Below are 19,627 nucleotides of genomic sequence, written 5' to 3'. Positions count from 1 at the left end.
TACAATTAAAAAGAAATTAGAGTTCTTAAAATCATGTATGGCTTTGTCTGAACTATAGTTAGCAGGGAACTTTATGCAAAATAATGTCCTCCCCATTATTTTTCACTTATGAGCATATCACGTTCCTGCAATAGAAACACCCTAAAAAATTGTTTTGTAAATCCCTGCTTTATACATTTTATCAATTATGAGAAATAAACACAGAAATTCTTAAAGGTTTTTTATTAAAACAGACATTCACTTGTCTTCTGGTTTGTTGAAGCAGTATGTCAAGCAACACTTGCCACAATAATGTCTATCAAAGTGGCTAGCCATGAACACTCCGGCCCCACATTCTTCAGAGGGACACTCACGGCGTAGACGGCTGATTTTGCCATTCTCATCCACCTGTAAGAAGAAATCCTCAGTAAATAGTGCAGTACTGCGTTTATTTCAAAAGCAGGCTTATTTATAAAATTAGAATTAGAACAAAAAGCTTTTGGAACAACTGCCTTTAGAAAGATTCAGGACTCTGCAAGATGGAAAGACTTGAATAGACCTACCTGTTCTTCAGTAAGAGGAGAGTAAAAAGTAGAAAGTCTGCTAGATTTTTTTCTGAACATTCAGTAACTGCAGCAATTTTTCCCTGTGTGATCAGACTTTGTATGTCTAAATCACGTGTGTCAAATGTGTGGCGTCATGTTGTAGTCACGTGATATATTGCAATGTTTTCCCCCTTTGTGGAACTAGGGTGGGCATGACCTGTCTGTGATACATTCAGCCTGTGGGCCAATTTCATACCTGTGGTCTAAATTAATGCAATGTTCTGTGTGTGCAACTACCATTAACTAGTAGATGGAAACCCCAAATGATGCAAAATACAACATGCAGGCTGCTGACTGGTATAAAATACAAGATTATGAATGATCATACCAGCATTAGCTATCAAACAGAATTGAAAGGGCTAGCTATTTTGGCCCGAATCTGTGAGACTGACTGATATGAACCTATCATAAGAACTTCCAAAAGCTTGATTTTGGCCTATGTTGACAGAAGTTTCTTTTATGTGGTTCCTGAGCTAAGAAGGCAGCAAATATAACATATTTTTATTGTTTTATCTTTTGCATTTTATATCGCTATAAATCTAGCATTTTGGAATAAAGTTGAAGGATAAATAATTAATAATTAGTATAAAACAAACAATTTAAACATTTGAACTAGTACTATTCATTCATTGTTTGGTAGTAGCTTCCAAAAGTTCTAGTCCTGCATACACAAAACATATTGCATTTGTCATCTGAAGGAAAACGGCTTTCTAACAAAATAAACCAGCAATAATTTATATTGAATGTTATTCATATTGATATGTTGAATTTTAAAATATAACACTCAATATATAGATAAAACCTGTATTTTTTTTCTTTCTGTTCAGTTGTATGATTCATAAGAGATTGCCTGGACAAGTCCCCACAGCTTTCTTGGCAAGATTTTTCAGAAATGGTTGCCATTGCCTCTTTTCTATAGGGCTAAGAGAAAGTGGCAGGCACAAAGTCACCCAGATAGTTTTGCACTTAACGTGGAATTAGAATTCATAGTCTCCTGTTTTCAAATCTGATATCTTAACTACTATATAAATGACTCTAAAAAACCTGCATAAATTATATAAAGATTTAGACATATGCATACACACATACATGATTATATATCACCTTGAAATTTTTTGTTTAAAAAGGCAGGCTAAAAAAACCTTATTTTTTCTGAGAATCTGCAGCTTATTACTACCAGCTCTTTCTCTTGAATTCAAGTCACAACAGTGAAGCTGATTTTACCTTGTAGTATTTGAGGACAGCAAGTTTCACCTTCTTCCTCTTATGTTTGTTCTTCTTGGGAGTGGTGTAAGACTTCTTCTTCCTTTTCTTTGCCCCACCACGAAGTCTCAGCACAAGATGAAGTGTTGACTCCTGAGTTTTGGATTAAAAACAAAAACAATATTTTTAAGGATAAAAAACATCCAGATTTGAGCTTTGCTGTGATGCAGCAAAAGCACAAAATTAGACAAGGAAATCAGAAGATAGCTTTCTATGCAGGTATGAAGCTTGGTCAGGTCATTCAGCTCACTACGCAGCTATCCTGAAATAGAATGCTTGCCTTACTCTTCCTTAAAAAACCAATATACAGTAATACCTCATGATACGAACTTAATTGGTGCAAGGAGGAGGTTCGTAAGACGAAAGGTTCGTAAGACGAAACATTGTTTCCCATAGGAAACAATGTAAAGCCAATTAATCCGTGCAACAACAAAAAAAAAAAAAACCGGCGAAGGGACGTGAAGGGATGGAAAGCTGAAACCGCCTGGTTTTAGCTCCCCATTCCTCCACGTCACTTCGCTCCTGTCCTGGCTAAATCGTGTGGCAGCAAACAGGCTTTGGGGTTTTGGCTGGGGGGGAGAAGTAGGACTTTCCAGCAGCCTCCGAACGTTTGGCGTTCGGCTTTGGGAGGCTGCTGGAAAGCCGCCCGGCTGTTGTAAAAGGTGACCGCCGGGCTGGGGGGCTTCCCAGCAACCTCCCGAACCCCGAACTTTTGCCGAACTTCCAGGTTCGGGGTTCGGGGTGTTGCTGGGAAGCCCCCCAGCCCGGCGGTCACCTTTTAAACCAGCCGGGGGGCGTCCCAGCAGCCTCCCGAACGCGGAACCCGAAAGTTCGGGTTTGGCGTTCGTAACTCGAAAAAAGTTCGTAAGAAGAGGCAAATTTTTTCTGAACCCCGGGTTCGTATCACGAGTTGTTTGTAAGACGAGGGGTTCGTATCTTGAGGTACCACTGTACTTGAAAAAAATCAGCATAACTGGTACTTAAATGCTAATGCCAATAAAATAGGCAAATTTGGGACTTTTAATACCTTAAGTATTAAAACCCAAAGTAAGTTTGAACCAAATGTAAAAATGCAAAATCTGGCCCTTGCCTACTGCATTGTAAATCATGCACTGAGAGATAATTTAATAATTAAAGGAAAGTAATTTTGTCTTGTTAAAACTTTGGACACATTATGAGAAGACTTGGCTCTTTGGAAAAGACTCTAATGCTGAAAAAGCTGGGAGGAGGAAGGACAAAAAGCAGTAAAATGGATGGACTTAAGTTCCAGTGATGATTGGTACACCATAGAAAACATAAAGAATCAGATTAGGCACAGATTGTTACAGAGAAAATCTAGCTAAGTGTCTATTATACCTTGAAAATGAAGTGGTGATGCATAAGTTATTAAAACTCCTGGAAACCAGAAACTAAACATAGAAAGATAGAAGATTGACGGCAGAAAAAGACCTCATGGTCCATCTACTCTGCCCTTATACTATTTCCTGTATTTTATCTTAGTATTTTAACTACTGCCTGTTTACTAAAGATGCTTTAGAAAAAAACAACAACTGTAATACATCATTATATCTTTCAAATCTCATTCCTGCAGAGATAACCTATTTGCTAAAATAAATTTACAACTTGTGGGTTTAGCAATACTCAAGTCAGCAATACATATGGGGAACTGATGGCAAATGAATTCATCTAGAGCAAATTGTGCTGACTAGAAAAGATATCTTTAACAGAATCAGGACTTACTCACACACATTATATAACTTATTTCCACAAGAAGATGGAAGGTGATGTTCGTCATTTGTCTATTGTATATTATGAAATTATTGTATTAAAGGATTTTAAATGTTAAAAATACCTTTTGGATGTTATAATCAGACAGAGTACGTCCATCCTCCAATTGTTTGCCAGCAAAAATTAAACGCTGTTGGTCAGGAGGAATTCCTTGTTCAGAAAAAAAAGTAAAGGTTTTTGTTGTGTTTTTAAGCAATTATTCACAATGCATTTATTTCACTGTTAATCCTATCAGTTCTGTTTTGTGATGGGCAGTTATTGTATTTCATGTTATAAAATATTACATTAAATATATCAAATATCTCAAGAAACTTAATAACTATAAAACTTTTGTTAATCTTAATTGACCCTTTTAAATCTGAAACATGCAAGTGCATTAAACAGGGTTTTATGGAATGCTTGATGTTCTCTAATATTGGTTGTCTGCTTGAAGACATTTCATAATCCAACTAGGTAACATCATTATTGCTAGTGAGTGTGAAGGTCCCAGGTAAGCAGGGATTAACACTACACAAAAACCAAGCAGAAAAACAACATCCTAATCAAGGATCTCACAGGGTTGTGTACATTCACCACCTTGAGTTACCTATAAAGCATTTCCATTTCATGCACAGATCTATTGTAAAATAACCAAATTTAGGACTGCAGCATAAAAGAAGTTTATCCAGCATAATTTTACAAATACAAGTGTTGATTATTATTTCCATATATTGTTTTCTACTTGTAATGTAGGCTTAGGACACATTCTCAAATCTCATAAATAAATTATAGTACACCCACCTTCTTTATCCTGGATCTTGGCTTTGACATTTTCTATAGTATCAGATGGTTCAACCTGTTGTAAAAGTTTTTAATTGCACTTAAAGGGTTAGTGTGTCAAACTAGCTGTAAATACATAGTACTGTATACATATTATAATTGGTTGCAAAGTCAACCAGATATTTAGACTAGAATTGGCAGTTTTGTCTATTAATCCCTTCCCAATGACCTGAGGTAGTCAGGTGTTTCATGGTGTAAAAAGTAAAATAGTCTATAAGCTATTCCTAGATATATAAGCTGTTCCAAGTAAAATTGCCCTTTTGCAATTGACTGATGATTTTGTCAATGCTAATGTTCAAATGGCATATCACTTTTTGAAAGTCCACTCACAAGTGCCTATTACTATAGTTACCATAGTTGCTATCATCACAACTGTTATACTTCCATTTGCAGTGTTTTGTGTTTTGTGACTTTCTCCAGTTTGTTCTCTTCTACTGCTGTCTCCAGGTATTGCTTGTCCACTGTCCAGACTTTTATCAACAATTGTTAATTGTTGTGTTTGGGAGGTTTGTGTGTTGAATTCTACAGCATTTTAGCTTCTTCATTTTCTAACACTTAAAGCTATTGCTGACTTCTCAATTCTGGCTTTATATGCTTATTAAAATAGAGTCAAATTAAATAGGTCTATTAGACAGTTTCACTATTTCAACTTAACTTTATATCTTCAGTTCTACCAAAGGGTTATCATGTTTAAAATTCAATTTAAGCCATACTTATATCCTTATATTTGGAATTATTCAGATTTTTTATTTAATGAAAATGACCAACAATACTTTAACATGCTTCATTACATATCACAGTGTTTCCCAACCTTTTTTGAGCCGCGGCACATTATTCGTATTTTCAAAATCCTGGGGAACACTGAAAGGGGGGGGGGCGGGCTAAAGAAAAGTTTGGACAAAAAAACCCTCTCTCTTCCTCCCTTTCGCTCTATTTCTCCCTCTTTCTCTCTTTTCCTTCCTTCCCTTCATTCTCTCTCTCCATCCCTCTTTCTTTCTTCCTCTCTTTTTTGCTCTCTTTCTCTCTCCCTCCTTCCCTTCCTCTATGTCTTTCTCTCTCCCTTGCTCTCTCTCTCTGTCTCTCTTGCTATCTCTTTCTTGCTTTTTTCTCTCTCTCTTGCTCTCTCTCTCTCTTTCACTGTCTTGCTATATGTCTCTTTCTTTCTCTTTGCCTCTCTTGCTATCTCTCTTTCTCTCTCTGTCTCTCTTGCTATGTCTCTCTTTCTTTCTCTTTCTCTCTCTCTCTGTGCCTCTCTTGCTAAGTCTCTCCTTTTCTCTTGCTATGTCTCTCTTTCTCTTTCTCTCTCTCTGCCTCTCTTGCTATGTCTCTCTTTCTCTCTCTCTTTCTCTATCTCTCTTTCTCTGCCTCTCTTGCTGTCTCTCTTTCTTGCTCTGTCTCTCTTTCTCTGCCTCTCTTGCTATGTCTCTCTTTCTCCCTCTCTCTGCCTCTTATATGTCTCTCTTTCTCTCTCTCTCTCAGCTAACTGCAAGCGGGAGCACTGACGGCGGCAGCTGGACGTGGTGCTGGACACCGTATATGCCAGGCACGCAGCGCCAGCATGTACGACGTCCAGCAGCACGTCCAACCGCCACCGTCAGGGCTCCCACTTGCAGTCAGCTGAGAGAGAGAGAGCGAGCGATCCCTCTCGCCGCCGCCATCTCCCCCGACTGCCTGCGGCCGCTGCGGGCCCCCCCCCCGCTCCCATCGGACACTTGCCGTCGACGCCAGAGGAGCTCCAGCTGGGCGGGGCGCTGCCGGTACTTCCGTCCTGGGGCTCCCGCTCACAGCTGTCCCCCGCCTCCTGCTCGATGCCGCGGTTTTCGGCGCTCTCCTGCTGGGCCCCAAAGAAAGAAGGCGGGAAAAAGGTGCGAAGAACGGAGCTCTCCTTCTTCCTGCCTTCCTTCTTTGGGGCCCAGCAGGAGAGCGCCGAAAACCGCGGCATCGAGCAGGAGGCGGGGGACAGCTGCGAGCGGGAGCCCCAGGACGGAAGTACCGGCAGCGCCCCGCCCAGCTGAAGCTTGGGGGCACACCTGGCCATGTCTCGCGGCACACCAGTGTGCCGCGGCACACCGGTTGGGAAACGCTGACATATCATATACACTGAAGACAAGGAAAAGGAAAACCAATTAAACAAACATGGAAAGCAAGCAAATATTACAGAAATAATATACTCCTAATATTTATTTTTGTAATTTAGAATGCTATCCACTCACGATGGCTTTGTTTCAGCATCAAAATCAAGTATATAAAATAAATAGGAAAAGCATAAAATATATCTTACACAAATAGTAAGGGATTCATATGGATAGCACAGGATATTGGGTATTAAAGTAATAATTGAGAACATGACAAACATTCCATTCTAAAGCTTTAATTATTTCAGCATTTTTAATCTCCAGGCAAAAAGCAGGTAAAGCTTTTTCTAACAATATCCAATGTACAAAAGTTCATTTGATTAAATTAATTTGCACTACAAAAAAGAAACTTCTCTCATATCTCCTTGTGGCTTGGCCACTATGGGAAGTAAGATGCTAAGACGCCTTTGCCATAACTTCTTATTTTAACCTACTTTACCTACACACTAGAAACGGCACTAAATCAAATCTGTAATTACTTCGAGGCTTTTTGTGCCTGAAAAAAAAACGGAGCAGAAATTTGAAAACTGCAAATTCTCCATCTTCTGGATTTCCTGCCTAGACCTCCAGAGTTTTCTAACCCATGCCATCTTTGCCTTAATCCTTTCAACCCCTGCAAAAATTAGTCTTCATATTAATTTACTTCTTTGTGGCATATTTATTCCACTGACGAAAATGCCAATTCTCTCCGCTCGTTTCCTCGCTTCAACGTCCACGAGGAAGAGGCTTCTAACTTCCATTCTGCAGAGGCATCGTTTTTACTCAAGCTAACAATCCCGCGACCAAATGCCCACCTCTACCCCAAAAGAGAGCAACAGAAAGGTAGAAAAAGGAAGGGAGCCAGTTTGAAAAGTCCCCCGCTTAGAGGTCCGCAGACTAGCCACCCTGCCTTCCTCACCTCGAGGGTAATGGTTTTCCCCGTCAAGGTCTTCACGAAGATCTGCATGGCGGCGGTTAGAGCGCCTAGCGATGGTTGCACCTAGAGGGGGAGGAAAATAGCGAAAAATCAAGGCTTCATTCCACGCCAAACCTGAGGAAAAAGAGAAATTCTAAGTAGGCCAAGCGCTCACCCACCACCCGCTCTCAGAATGGCCGACGCCAAAAAGAGAGGCTGCTCCGCCGCGCACGGGGTTTCCGAGCCTTGGAACCAGGAAGAAGGGCCATGCGTCGCCACACCGCAGGACTACAATCTCCAAGACTCATTTCCTTTGGAAATTATTGAAAAGCATGATGGGAGTGGTAGTTTTGATTTAAAGGGCGGCGCCTAGTGGAGAAAGGCTTACGGCCGCAAAATTGTCGCGGAAGAATCATCAGGATTCTAAAGCGGATGTTAAGTCGACAGGAAGTGAGAGAAAGGAAGTGTGAAGGAAAATTACTTCCCACCAGTCCTCCGAGGGCCGTTAGTTTTCCTTCCCTTCCTGATTAACAGTTCCGCCTTGTTGTTACCAACAGTTGGCTACTGGGAGAATTTAGTTGGATGAAAGAGGTGGGTCTTCCTCGGCAGCATCGGGAGAAAAACGAATAGGCCGCTTTCTTAACGGCCTCTCGTCAGAGCGAGAAAAAGAGTTGACGGCCTCGCGTTGAGATAGTTTCCTTAGAGCCAGCAGGCTGCTAGGAAAAGGCAGATGGAGTCCTTAATTGTGATGCTCTACAGATATCAGTTAGTATTAGTCTGTCTCGAATGGTGTAGGAACTCCTGCTCGAGCGGGATGACCTACAAGGTCCCTTCCAACTCTAATAATAAATATAAATCTAGTCAAAAATGGTATTAAAGAAATGTTTCCAAAGGGTCTAAAATGTGAAATTATGTATAGGGGAAAAAAATAGGTATGTTGATTCCAGACTATCCTCTTTAGAGTTTTTTTAAAATAATTTCCATTTAATTTTTAAACAACAATAAGTATTAAGAATAAAACATAAATATATTAAATTATAAATGCAATATACTTTTTAAACTCATAAATACTGTTCACATTAACAAAAATTACCAATAATATAGTGTAAGTGAAACTTTCACTTTTCCACATATCAAAATACTATTATTTATATTCATTGTTATACTTCAGTTTTTAAAGAAGAAAATTGTTTGAATTGTTTAAACTTATGGCATCAGTAGTTGTACTGTCTGTTCTCCCGTCAATACAATGCCAGTCCAAAGACTTAAGAATTAGCCACAGAATTTTGGCAGTGATTTTGTATCTGTTTGGTTATGTGACCTTTGTCACATGGTAAATGCCAAGTCTCTTTGAAATTAGATTGCATCCAGTCATGAGTCAGTGGTTGATGTGCATTACTGAGAGCTAGGCAAAGGTCATGATGTCATTATTGAAAATCTGCCCAGCTTAGCACCTACATTATATTTGACATTAACTTGGAGGGGAGCTGGGGACCTACATAGAATAGAATAGAATAGAATTTTATTGGCCAAGTGTGATTGGACACACAAGGAATTTGTCTTGGTGCATATGCTCTCAACGTACATAAAATAAAATATACATTTGTCAAGAATCATGTGGTACAACACTTAATGATTGTCATAGGGGTCAAATAAGCAATGAAGAAGCAATATTAATAAAAATCTTAGGATATACGCAACAAGTTACAGTCATACAGTCAACATGGGAGGAAATGGGTGATAGGAATGATGAGGAAAACTAGTAGAATAGAAGTGCAGATTTAGTAGAAAGTCTGACAGTGTTGAGGGAATTATTTGTTTAGTAGAGTGATGGCGTTCGGGGAAAAATTGTTCTTGTGTCTAGTTGTCTTGGTGTGCAGTGCTCTGTAGCGACGTTTTGAGGGTAGGAGTTGAAACAATTTGTGTCCAGGATGTGAGGGGTCAGTAAATATTTTACCCGCCCTCTTTTTGACTCGTGCAGTATACAGGTCCTGTTTGAGAGCATTTCACCGAGGCAGCCTTTGTCGGCGCCATCTTGGCGTGAGCATCCTATATTAACCTTGAGGGTGCGACATTGGTCTGTTGTTCTTAAAGCAGTAGTGGAGTGGGAATAATAATAATAATAATAATAATAACAACAACAACAACAACAACATCACGCAGTCCTAGGTGCTTGGGAAGCACCCGACTGGTGATGAAATACGAAATCCAGCATAGTGATCTCGTTTGCTGTGTTGTACTGACATAATAATAATAATAATAATAATAATAATAATAATAATAACAACAACAACAACTTATTAGATTTGTATGCTGCCCCTCTCCATAGACTCAGGGCGGCTCACAACAGTAATAAAAACAATGTACAGTGTAACAAATCTAATAATTAAAGCATCTAAAAACCCGTCATTTAAAAAAACATGCAACACAAGCGTACCATACATAAAACTCTGTAAGCCTGGCCGAGGTGTCTCAATTCCCCCATGCCTGGCGATATACGTGGGTCTTAAGCAATTTACGAAAGACAAGGAGGATGGGGGCAATTCTGATCTCTGGGGGGAGTTGATTCCAGAGGGCCGGGGCCGCCACAGAGAAGGCTCTTCCCCTGGGGCACACCAGACGACATTGTTTAGTCGACGGGACCCGGAGAAGGCCAACTCCGTGGGACCTTATCGGCCGCTGGGATTCATGCGGCAGAAGACGGTTCTGGAGGTATTCTGGTCCGATGCCATGTAGGGAATGCTTTAAGTTGGGCTGTTGAGAAGCTGGAAGTCCTGTTATTATACTGGCTATTTGTCTCCCAGCAGAGCCCCTCTCTTGGCTTTTTGTCCTGGTTATTGGGCTGGTGATAGAAGACCCTCTCGTGCCTTTTGATGTTGGAGGACTTCATCCTCATATGTTGTGTGCTGATTCTGGTCAAACAAATCCCAGAATTCAGGGCCTCCATGCAGTATCTGAGTCTATTTTTGAAGGTATCTCAGAAGTTGCATTTGGATCAGAGTGCAGCACCCCATGTGTTTACTGATTACACAATACACTATTGTATACTTGTTGCCAATAGGCTTCTGAGTAGAATTTAAAATGGTAATGCTAATGTATAAAACCATATATAACTTAGTGCCTACTTGTGTGTAAAATTGTATTGTGCCATTGGAATTGGCCTTGCCAATTTAATGGAAAGAGAGCTGATACTAGTTCCCCTTTTAGGGAAGTAAGTGGGAGTTGGCGTGACAGCCCTGACAGAGCAATTTATTCTGAAATTGCCTTCCAATGGACAACTGGTTTGTCATAGCATTATCATAATAATAGTAATAAAATCTTACAAAATGGAACCATCACTGGACACATGCAAGTACAAGCCCCAACATTCCTTCAAAGTTATTATAATAACTTTGTAATAATTGTAATTATTACATCTGCAGAATAGACTGATAATAGCCAACCTTTTTTAACTTCTAAGTCATCCAAAAGCCTGAATATTTTTTTCTGAACAAACCAATCTTAAATTGTACTTAACATGATTTATTTTATGGTGTAGGATATTACAATTCTGTATTACAGATGGCAGATTATAAAGCAAAACACTTCAAAATGTTCATCTGAAAATGATTTTATATCTGGGAAAAAAATTATGTTGATGACATTCTTAGTATTTCAAAATGGATATTTTATATACTAAAAATACAATTTAAAAGTCCTTTCAGGTTTGTAAGATTCAGGCCTGGAAATATTTTGTTCCTAACTTATGGTTCAGTTTCTTATTTGGCAGTCCTCAGTTACCTGATAATATATTATCATTTAATTCAACAAGAGGTATTTGAGATCTGCAAAACTTTGCTATTACACACAACCTTACCTCTTCCTCCATATTGAATTTCATATGGCACTAGTGGTACTGCAGCTATATTTAGTTTATGGTCCTTAGTTTATCTGGGAATAAACCATGTACAATGCTCCTTAAAATTGATGTGTTAGATGACATTTTCATTTCTTTTATTGATGTGGCATTATTTTTAGATTTTGATTGAAGCATGTCTTCCGATCAAAGCAAGGATCTGATCCCTTAGTTGCTAACTGTAACAAAATATCTTCTGCAACCATGAAATCAGCCAGTGTTGGAGCAAATAAACATTCAGTGCTTCCTCCCATCATCCCAGAGACTGAGAAAGAATTTCTGGAGAGCATTCAGAATTATATCATTTCAGAAATTGAAAATGTGGGCTGTACTGAGCAAGGACCAGCAGAGGATTATTACATAATATACAGAAATGTATTTGAAATGGTAACTAAACACTTTTAAAGATATTCCAATTTTCATGATCAGTGAGTGATCTTAATATGGTATATTAATATAATTTGGTATATTGTCCAAAGACAATTTGGTATATTATCTGACTTATGCTGAAATCAGTACAATAATAATATGTAGCATGAACTAATGAGTCAACTTCATTTCTTATGACACTGAATCCTCTGCAGTCTGTTAATAGTAATGCTGATTGATGTTTTTCAGTTGTAGAATGTTCTTAATATTTTTTTTATTGTGTACCACCCAGAGTCAAATTTTAAAAATAGTCAGTTATATAAATGTAAATAAACATTGGTTAATAATAATAATTTATTGATTGATTAAATAATAATAACAATAATGTCAAGATAAGATGACCAATTTGAGGTGATCGGTTATATACTTCACCTAACACTTCAGTTTACAGCCTTCTTGGTCTTTCTATATCACTCTGAGCAATCCTTTCTCTAGGTATGGTAGCCTCAGAGACTACCAGGTGTACTATAGGTACTGAACCATAATACTGGTATGTTACTTTGAGAAACAAGTCTTCAAGCAAGGCATTTAGATTTGCTGGCTATTCTATATAGCTTAATATATTGGTTTGATAAATATACATATAAAAGAGGCATTTGGCAAACTGACTATTTAAAAGATTTTGTTTTTCCACTAATGCATGAGAAGAAGGGAGATTATATTATTTGTTTTCCTCTAAACTATTTTTTAAAAGCCCATAAAACTAAAAATGTTTGGAAAAACAACAAGAATTAAATTAATTCAAATTTAATCAGATCAGCCCTCAATCTGGTATTACTTTTCTGTGTGTGTACATTATCTAGAATTTCTTAACAGATTTAACAGATTAAGAGAATTGGAAGGGACCTTGTAGGTCATCCAGTCCAGCCTCCCATCCAAACAGGGCTCAGTTCTGATAGGCTCTGTGGTGTAGTTCAAACAGGATCCTAGGCTGCATTCTTGTTGTATTTGCTATTTTGATCTCACTCATTGTGAGGAGCAGCCCAGAAAAGTTTGGCATCCCTCCTAAAGATAGAAAATAAATACTGTAGACTGGGGGACACATTCCTCTTTCTTCAGTCTCTCATCTAAAACAAATCTTGCCCTGCCTTCTGGCAGTGTCGATATGCTGTTGGCATTCTGGTTGGTCCATCCTTTTCTATGACTTCTAAGATATTTTGTATGTTTTAAGATGAGGCAAAGGGCTAATATAAGATAACTTTTTAAATGAACTTTTTTGAAACTTTGAATTTAGACGTATGCATGCTTCTAAATTCAAATAAAATTTAGGAATAAAAGGAAATATTAATTGCATTAATTTCCTGCTGATGGACTTTCCAGAAGTATCTAACTACCAATGATGTAGGACAGGGTAGTGTGTTAAATTTTTCTTTTGTTTTGATTCAGAAAGAGTTTAAAAAAAAAAAAACTTGCAGTAAGGTCAGCTCTTTTTATTGTATATCATTATTTATTTATTGTATCACTATTTTAAAATAATTTATTTTAATATCAGATTTGTTACATTGTATATTGTTATTATTATTGTTGTGAGCCGCCCCGAGTCTGCGGAGAGGGACGGCATACAAATCTAATAAATTATTATTATTATTATTATTATTTATTATTATTATTATTATTAAACAATGATGACATATAATCAATTTCTGCATTGCTAAAACAGATAATTGAGCATGTTAATGCATACAAAAGCATTTTGACCACAATCAAGCAAGAATATGATGCTTTTATAGAAGTAATAAAAAAGGGCCAACATGACGCATTTTATCTTCATGGAAAATTAAAAATGTTAGCATGCGAACCTTCAACTTTAATGTATTATAAGAAAAGAATAACTCAGCTGGAAGAAAAGTAAGGATCTCTTTCACTCTTGCAGGGGTGGGGTGTTCAAGGCACAATTTTGAACTGGTCTCTCATGTAATGACATGATCTGATTTGAAATTATTAATACTATATGGTGGGGGTTTTAAAAAAAATTATTTGTATCTTATGCTTTTGTGGATGCTTACATAAGTTAGGCTTAGGAAAAGAAAGGCAAATAAGCAAGAAATTCTATTTTTATATGTCATAATTTTTGACACTACCAGAGATGACCAAGTATAACTACATTAGAGTTTGCATGTTATCAGATAATTATAGCTGGCAAATTTGACAGGAAAGGCATATTAGAGTACCATAATATGCAGAATAATTCCACAGCACCATTAGTTGGGGGACAGAACTACAATTACCTCATTATTGGAAAAGCAGCCATTTTGGAATTTATTTTTTCAAATGGACAATAAGTCCTATCTTTCATTCCTTAATCAATATAGCTGTTGGCTCTTTTTGAAGCTCTGCAGCATTTTTTGAGACTTCATAATTGTTAAATGACAAGGAAGAGAATTGCTGGAAGCAAGCTAAAATAAGGAAGTATCTTTTATTTTTAATAAGCTGTCATCTTATTTTTTAAAATAACCTGTAACCTTGGAATGCTTTGTTGTGGTGGCTGATATTCCAAGCAAGCAAGCAATAAATATATTTGACCACTAGAGGGAGCTAAGATGGCCAAATCTGAGCATATTTTAAGGAAGGGTTTTTTTTTAATTCTCTACAGAAAATTATTCATTTTATAGACTAAGTGGGTTCTAAAGATATAGATGATATATAAAATGAACAAAAGATACAAATATGTGGAATTTAGGCGCTTGGCAACTGACTCATATTAATGATCATTAATAGGGTCATATGATTATCTTTTATGACCTTTTCATAAACAAAGTTAATGGAAAAGCCAGATTCACTTAACAACATGTTACTAATTTAATAATTGCAATGATTCACTTAAAGTGAGGCAAGATTCATTTAACTGTTTCACTTCGCAACAGAAATATTGAGCTCAATTCTGGTTATAAATTGAGGATTGCCTGTAGTAATCATTCCCATAGACCAGTGTTTTTCAACCAGTGTGCCGCGAGACATAGTCAGGTGTGCCGCGAAGAAGGAAGCTCAGGTTCCGGTCTCACAACTTTTTGCTGAGAGCAAGAGAGAGAGAGAGAAGGTGAAAGAGAGAGAGAAAGAGAGTGAGAGAGAGAAATAAATCAAGAGAGAGAGAAAGAAGGAAAGCAAGAGAGAGAGAGAGAAAGAAAAAGAGAGAGAAATAAAGCAAGAGAGAGAGAGAATGAGAGGAAGGGAGAGAGAGAGAGAGACGAGCAAAAAGGGGAGGAAAAAAAGAGAAATGAGAAAATGATTGAGACAGAGAATGAGAGGAAAGAGAGAAACAAAAGAGAGAGAGAGAAGTGACTTAATTTAAAGCATATATAAAAAGCACCCAAAGAATAAGAGAGAGAAAAACCCACCCCTCACCTGTTTTTGGAAATGGTTCAAGAGTGTGTATACACACACACACACACCAGGGGGGGAGGAGACAGGGATGGAAAAAGAGAGGAGAGTGTCTTAGGGTGTCATTTTGTGTCATTTTGGTTGATGGTGTGCCCCTGGATTTTGTAAATTAAAAAATGTGCCGCGGCTCAAAAAAGGTTGAAAATCACTGCCATAGACTGTTCTAACTAGGGAATTATGGAAGATGAACAACAATCTTTTCTTTTCTTTTTTTAAACTGAAGGTTTATCTTATATCCCCGCCATCTTCCTTCATTTATTTTGTCCCTAATAAAGTTTCACAAAGATCAATAACTTTCATTCATAGCATAATTTTTAAGGAAATACTTAAAACTCAACTATCTAAAATCTCAAAGGCATTTATAAATCTTCTCCAATTATTGAAATTATATGCAATTGTCTATCGGAAATGAAACATGTAATGTGTTATTTGAATTGCTTTTGTTTTTAAGAGTGAAAAGAATTGAGAAGAATTCTGCAAGAACTGAAAGCTTAATACAGAAACTAAAAAGTTTCAGATTAACACACTTTGCAAGAGAAGATTTATCCCCAGTCAAGAAAGTTAATCCTGCTAAAAAAATTCCAGGTAAGATGAAGTTGTTTATAATTTTAAAAAATCAATTTTGTCTGACACCAGGAGCTCTAACCAGCTTCTGTATTATACTGCAATGTTAATATCTAAGATTGTTTTGTATAATTTTATGTTCTCCAATACATCCCAAATCTTAGCTGAGCCAAGATTGAGGGCCAAGCTAAAATGGACAGTTGGATGATGCTCTTCTATTTCTTTTTAATGGATGAGTAGTCATGATGAAACTGAAATTAACTATCATATGCAATATATGAAAGTGTAGAATTGAGTCTGTCGTGCTAAGTATACATTCTATTGTAAGTGGTGGCCTTTTTTTAGTTATACTTTCCAAAAAGGCAGACCTCTCTGATGACTTTGAAGTTTATCTTATAATAACAGAATGGTTTTTTGTATTTGTAGAGTTTGAATTTATAATCTGTCAGTATGTTCACTGATGGAAACTTTCCTCCTTTTTTATTAGGTCTTAATTTGAAGGACTCTCTTGATATAGATGCCCTTTCTAAACACTTAAATCATCTACAAAAAAGGTTGAAGGAGTTGAAAGATGACATGCTGACAAAATACATTCCCATAGAAAACACAGCCAACGTTGAAGGAGACATGAATTATGCTCTTCAAAAGCGAACTGTGGCTGAAAAAAATAATGAAAATCTGAAGTTTCGGTATAAAGGTCCCTTTTACAATATGCACTTACTTATTTGGAGTATTTTCCCTTTGCTTCATTTTTTTAATAGTAAGAATAGCTGCAATAGCTTTGTCCACTTTATTTTCATCAGATTAGAGCAGGGGTGTGAAATTCAAGGCCTGGGGGCTAGATGCAGTCTGTGAGGTGCTTAGATCTGGCCCGCAGGGCTGGCCTAGAGACAGCAGGCCTGTGATGCCTCTGTCAGTAAAAACGGAATTCGGGAGGGCCATGTGTGGCCCTCCCAAGCTCTGTTTTCATTGGCGGAAGGTTGCAAGATCCATTGCAGCTGAAAAATGGAGCTTGCAAGGGCCATGGTTAGCCCTCCCAATGTTTTCATTGGCAGAGGGTTGCAGGAAGCCATTGCAGCCAAAAATGGATCTCCGGAGCCCATTTTCCCTGGTAGAATTCTTGGGCCACCACAGTCACCCCTGACATGAGTGACATTGAGGTGGCCTTTCCCCTGCCCCCCCATGCCCTCCCTGAGGTCAAATACAACCCTGATGTGACCCTCAATGAAATCAAGTTTAATTAGAGCAATGATTTAGAATAGTTCCTAGAATTGTAATTCCTAAAATTGTATGTTGGTGTCCTAGCAACTATGGTTAGATTAGCACCAACAGAAAACTCAACAACCCTCAACTGGAACATAGAAGCCATTAATAGGTTTAATGGGGGAAATCAATGCATAGAGGGCATGTTAATTCCAGATCTTTGGTCAGGAAGTTTGGTGAGCTTTGCTGCTATTGCTGTATTTCTCTATGTACTTATCTAAAAATGGGGTTATTATTTTATCCATGGTGCCAGGAGGTCTTTGCCCTCCAAAATGACCATTCTTAGTTGGAAGAGCCAAATAAATAAATATTTTGCATATACAGTATAATAAAGCTCAGTTCCTGGAATTCTTAATACTATTAAATGGCATAATAACAATTTACAGTAATAGATTATTATGAAACAAGCAGTTGAAGTTTATTGGCAACACACATTACAGCACAAAATGCCCCCATATGAAATCTGAGAGAGCCAGTCAGTCAGAATAACTAGTATTCGGTTAATAGAATAACTAGTATTCGGTTAACAAGCAGGAGAGTTAGTTTCATTTCTGCAGAGCAGACAAGCACAGAGTGGGCAGAGTACAGAGTGAATTGGAGAGCAGAGTGGGCTGAGCCACCCTCAGCCTTAAGCTTCTTAAGTTTTTAGTTTCGATTCTCTGCACAGACTCAGAAGTGTTTAAGCTCCCATTGGCTGACTTAGTTCTATGCCAATCATTGGCTGACCTTGTTAACATGGCTCTCCCAGTTCATATTACCTGCCATTGACAAATGGGGAAATTCTTTTTCTCAGGAAGCTTGTCCTGCATTTTGATAAAGGGAATAAAATAATGTGGTACGGATAATCCTGCAGAATTCAAACTACAGTTGATTCTGACAAAATCACATTTTAACCGATATTCTGATTTTTATAGTTTTTATCGGCTAACTGTGTTTGGAAATGTAATCACTACCTGGGAGAATACAGACAAGAATATTGAAACTCTGCAGATGCTCATCTATGAAATGATAGAAAGTGAAAAACTTGCAAAAGGTAAAAATACGTCAGACCTCAACTATTTAAAGCAAATTAGAAAAAAAATGCATGTTTCTGGTGGTGCACTAAAATCAATGTGTTTCTGTTAGGCTGGAAAAATACTCTATGCCATTTATTTGAAGAAATAAGGTTTATATTGTTTTTACCATTCTTCATTGGGCATTTTGATGTATTCCTATATTGTGGGTAATGTAATGGTTGCCAATAGGTTTCTGGATGCATTTTGTAGTGTGCTGATTGCAGCCTATAAAATCATTTATGGCATAGCAGGGGGTTGGACTAGAAGACCTCCAAGGTCCCTTCCAACTCTGTTGTTATTATTAGGTCCTTGTTATTTGTGGAACCATCCTTTCCTTAAAAAAAAAATAAAGTTTTCATAAACATAATAAAAATTAATATAAACTAAATGAAAAGATAAATTAAAATGCAGAAAAAAGAAAGAAAATAGAAGGTAAAGAAGACAAAGGCAATAATAAAGTTGCTTCCAACTTTAATCACACCGAATACACATAATGAGTCTCTGGAGAGGGGCGGCATACAAATCCAATAAATAAATAAATAAATAAATAAATAAATAATATATTAACTTTTCAAGCTCTTTTTCACTACAAATAAAAAAACCCTCCTCATGACCTTTTATCTATATGCAGTCCAATCTCTAAAATCTAGGTTCAGCAAAAAGCCCATTAGCCCATTTACCAGAAATATGAAATAGTTTATTCCTGATTAGTCCTTTATATTGTTTTTCTTCTTTTGCTCTGCACAATCTGACTTTTAAATCTTTCCAATGGTGTTGCAAGTTTTGATCTTTTATCACTTCTTTAGTATGTAAAAGAAGTCCTCAAAGTTTCCCCAGCCTTTTTTTTGTATAGCATATAGAGGCATCATCCAGGATTTCTTGTCAAAGTTGCTCCAGATCCAGATCCTTTGCTTCCCATAAAGAGGTGTAATCCAGGGTTTCTTTTGTTGTAGCTGTTCCATATCCAGATTCTTTTATTAATTTATTTTATGTATTCCTGTTTTAGTAATTTTAATTTTGTTGTCTTTAATGTTTTCAAACTATAAGGTCTATTTCAGGTAGAGGTGTTCTTTTTTGTATCCTCTAAACCAGGGGTCTCAAACTCAATTTACCCGGAGGCTGCTGGAGGTAGAGGCTGGGTGAGGCTGGGCCGCATCAGGTTTTCCACAAGAAAAGCTCTTACAAAAACATTCCAATGTTATCAAATGTCTTTATTTTTTTCATCTTATTTTGTGTTAAAAAATAAAAATAAATTAACAAATTAATAAAAAATAAATAAATAAATCTGTAATAAATATAATAATAATAATAATAATACAGCACATATAGAAGACTGAAGAAACCACATATAGTTGCTGACTAGACAAATGTAATTATGATTATTCAGATTCAAATGTCTGTATTAACAGTTCTTTAACATTTAACTATCTGAACATGAATGGAACATTGAACATAAACTGTTTTGAACATGGCTTCTTCTGCCTACTTCTTGCTGCTAGCGATCTGGCAATGCTTACTCTCGCATAGCCGAGCATCATTTGGCTTAAGGGAGGAAGCAG

The 19,627-nt window shown here is 37.3% G+C and overlaps 2 protein-coding genes across 6 annotated transcripts in view; one reads left to right on the top strand and one right to left on the bottom strand.

Moving 5' to 3' along the window:
• Positions 1-207: 207 nt before the first annotated feature.
• On the bottom strand, positions 208-7,741 carry RPS27A (ribosomal protein S27a). Of its 2 annotated transcripts, none has more exons than XM_070734757.1 (6): positions 7,660-7,741; positions 7,488-7,568; positions 4,416-4,470; positions 3,700-3,785; positions 1,809-1,940; positions 208-387 (listed from the first exon to the last, which is right to left on the bottom strand). In XM_070734757.1, exons 2-6 carry the CDS (start codon positions 7,533-7,535, stop codon positions 238-240), a joined length of 471 nt encoding a protein of 156 aa, XP_070590858.1. In that variant the 5' UTR covers positions 7,536-7,568; positions 7,660-7,741; the 3' UTR covers positions 208-237. The 2 variants fall into 2 exon arrangements, with proteins under 2 accessions (XP_070590858.1, XP_070590859.1); XM_070734758.1 differs by having other exon boundaries at positions 7,664-7,732.
• A 143-nt stretch (positions 7,742-7,884) lies between these two features.
• Positions 7,885-19,627, top strand: part of CLHC1 (clathrin heavy chain linker domain containing 1) — a 29,410-nt gene continuing 17,667 nt past the window's right edge. The window contains exons 1-6 of one of the 4 annotated variants that reach the window (XM_070734750.1): positions 7,885-8,075; positions 11,502-11,766; positions 13,469-13,656; positions 15,638-15,771; positions 16,238-16,439; positions 17,928-18,046. In XM_070734750.1, coding sequence (XP_070590851.1) covers positions 11,584-11,766; positions 13,469-13,656; positions 15,638-15,771; positions 16,238-16,439; positions 17,928-18,046 — 826 coding nt within the window. In that variant the 5' untranslated portion in view covers positions 7,885-8,075; positions 11,502-11,583. Of the gene's footprint in view, positions 8,076-11,501; positions 11,808-13,468; positions 13,657-15,637; positions 15,772-16,237; positions 16,440-17,927; positions 18,047-19,627 lie in introns of all 4 variants that reach the window. The other 3 variants (XM_070734753.1, XM_070734754.1, XM_070734751.1) reach the window with 3 other exon arrangements.

The sequence above is a fragment of the Erythrolamprus reginae genome, chromosome 1, assembly GCF_031021105.1.
Source record: "Erythrolamprus reginae isolate rEryReg1 chromosome 1, rEryReg1.hap1, whole genome shotgun sequence".
NCBI lineage: Eukaryota > Metazoa > Chordata > Lepidosauria > Squamata > Dipsadidae > Erythrolamprus > Erythrolamprus reginae.
This window is presented reverse-complemented; position numbering and strand designations above follow the sequence as displayed.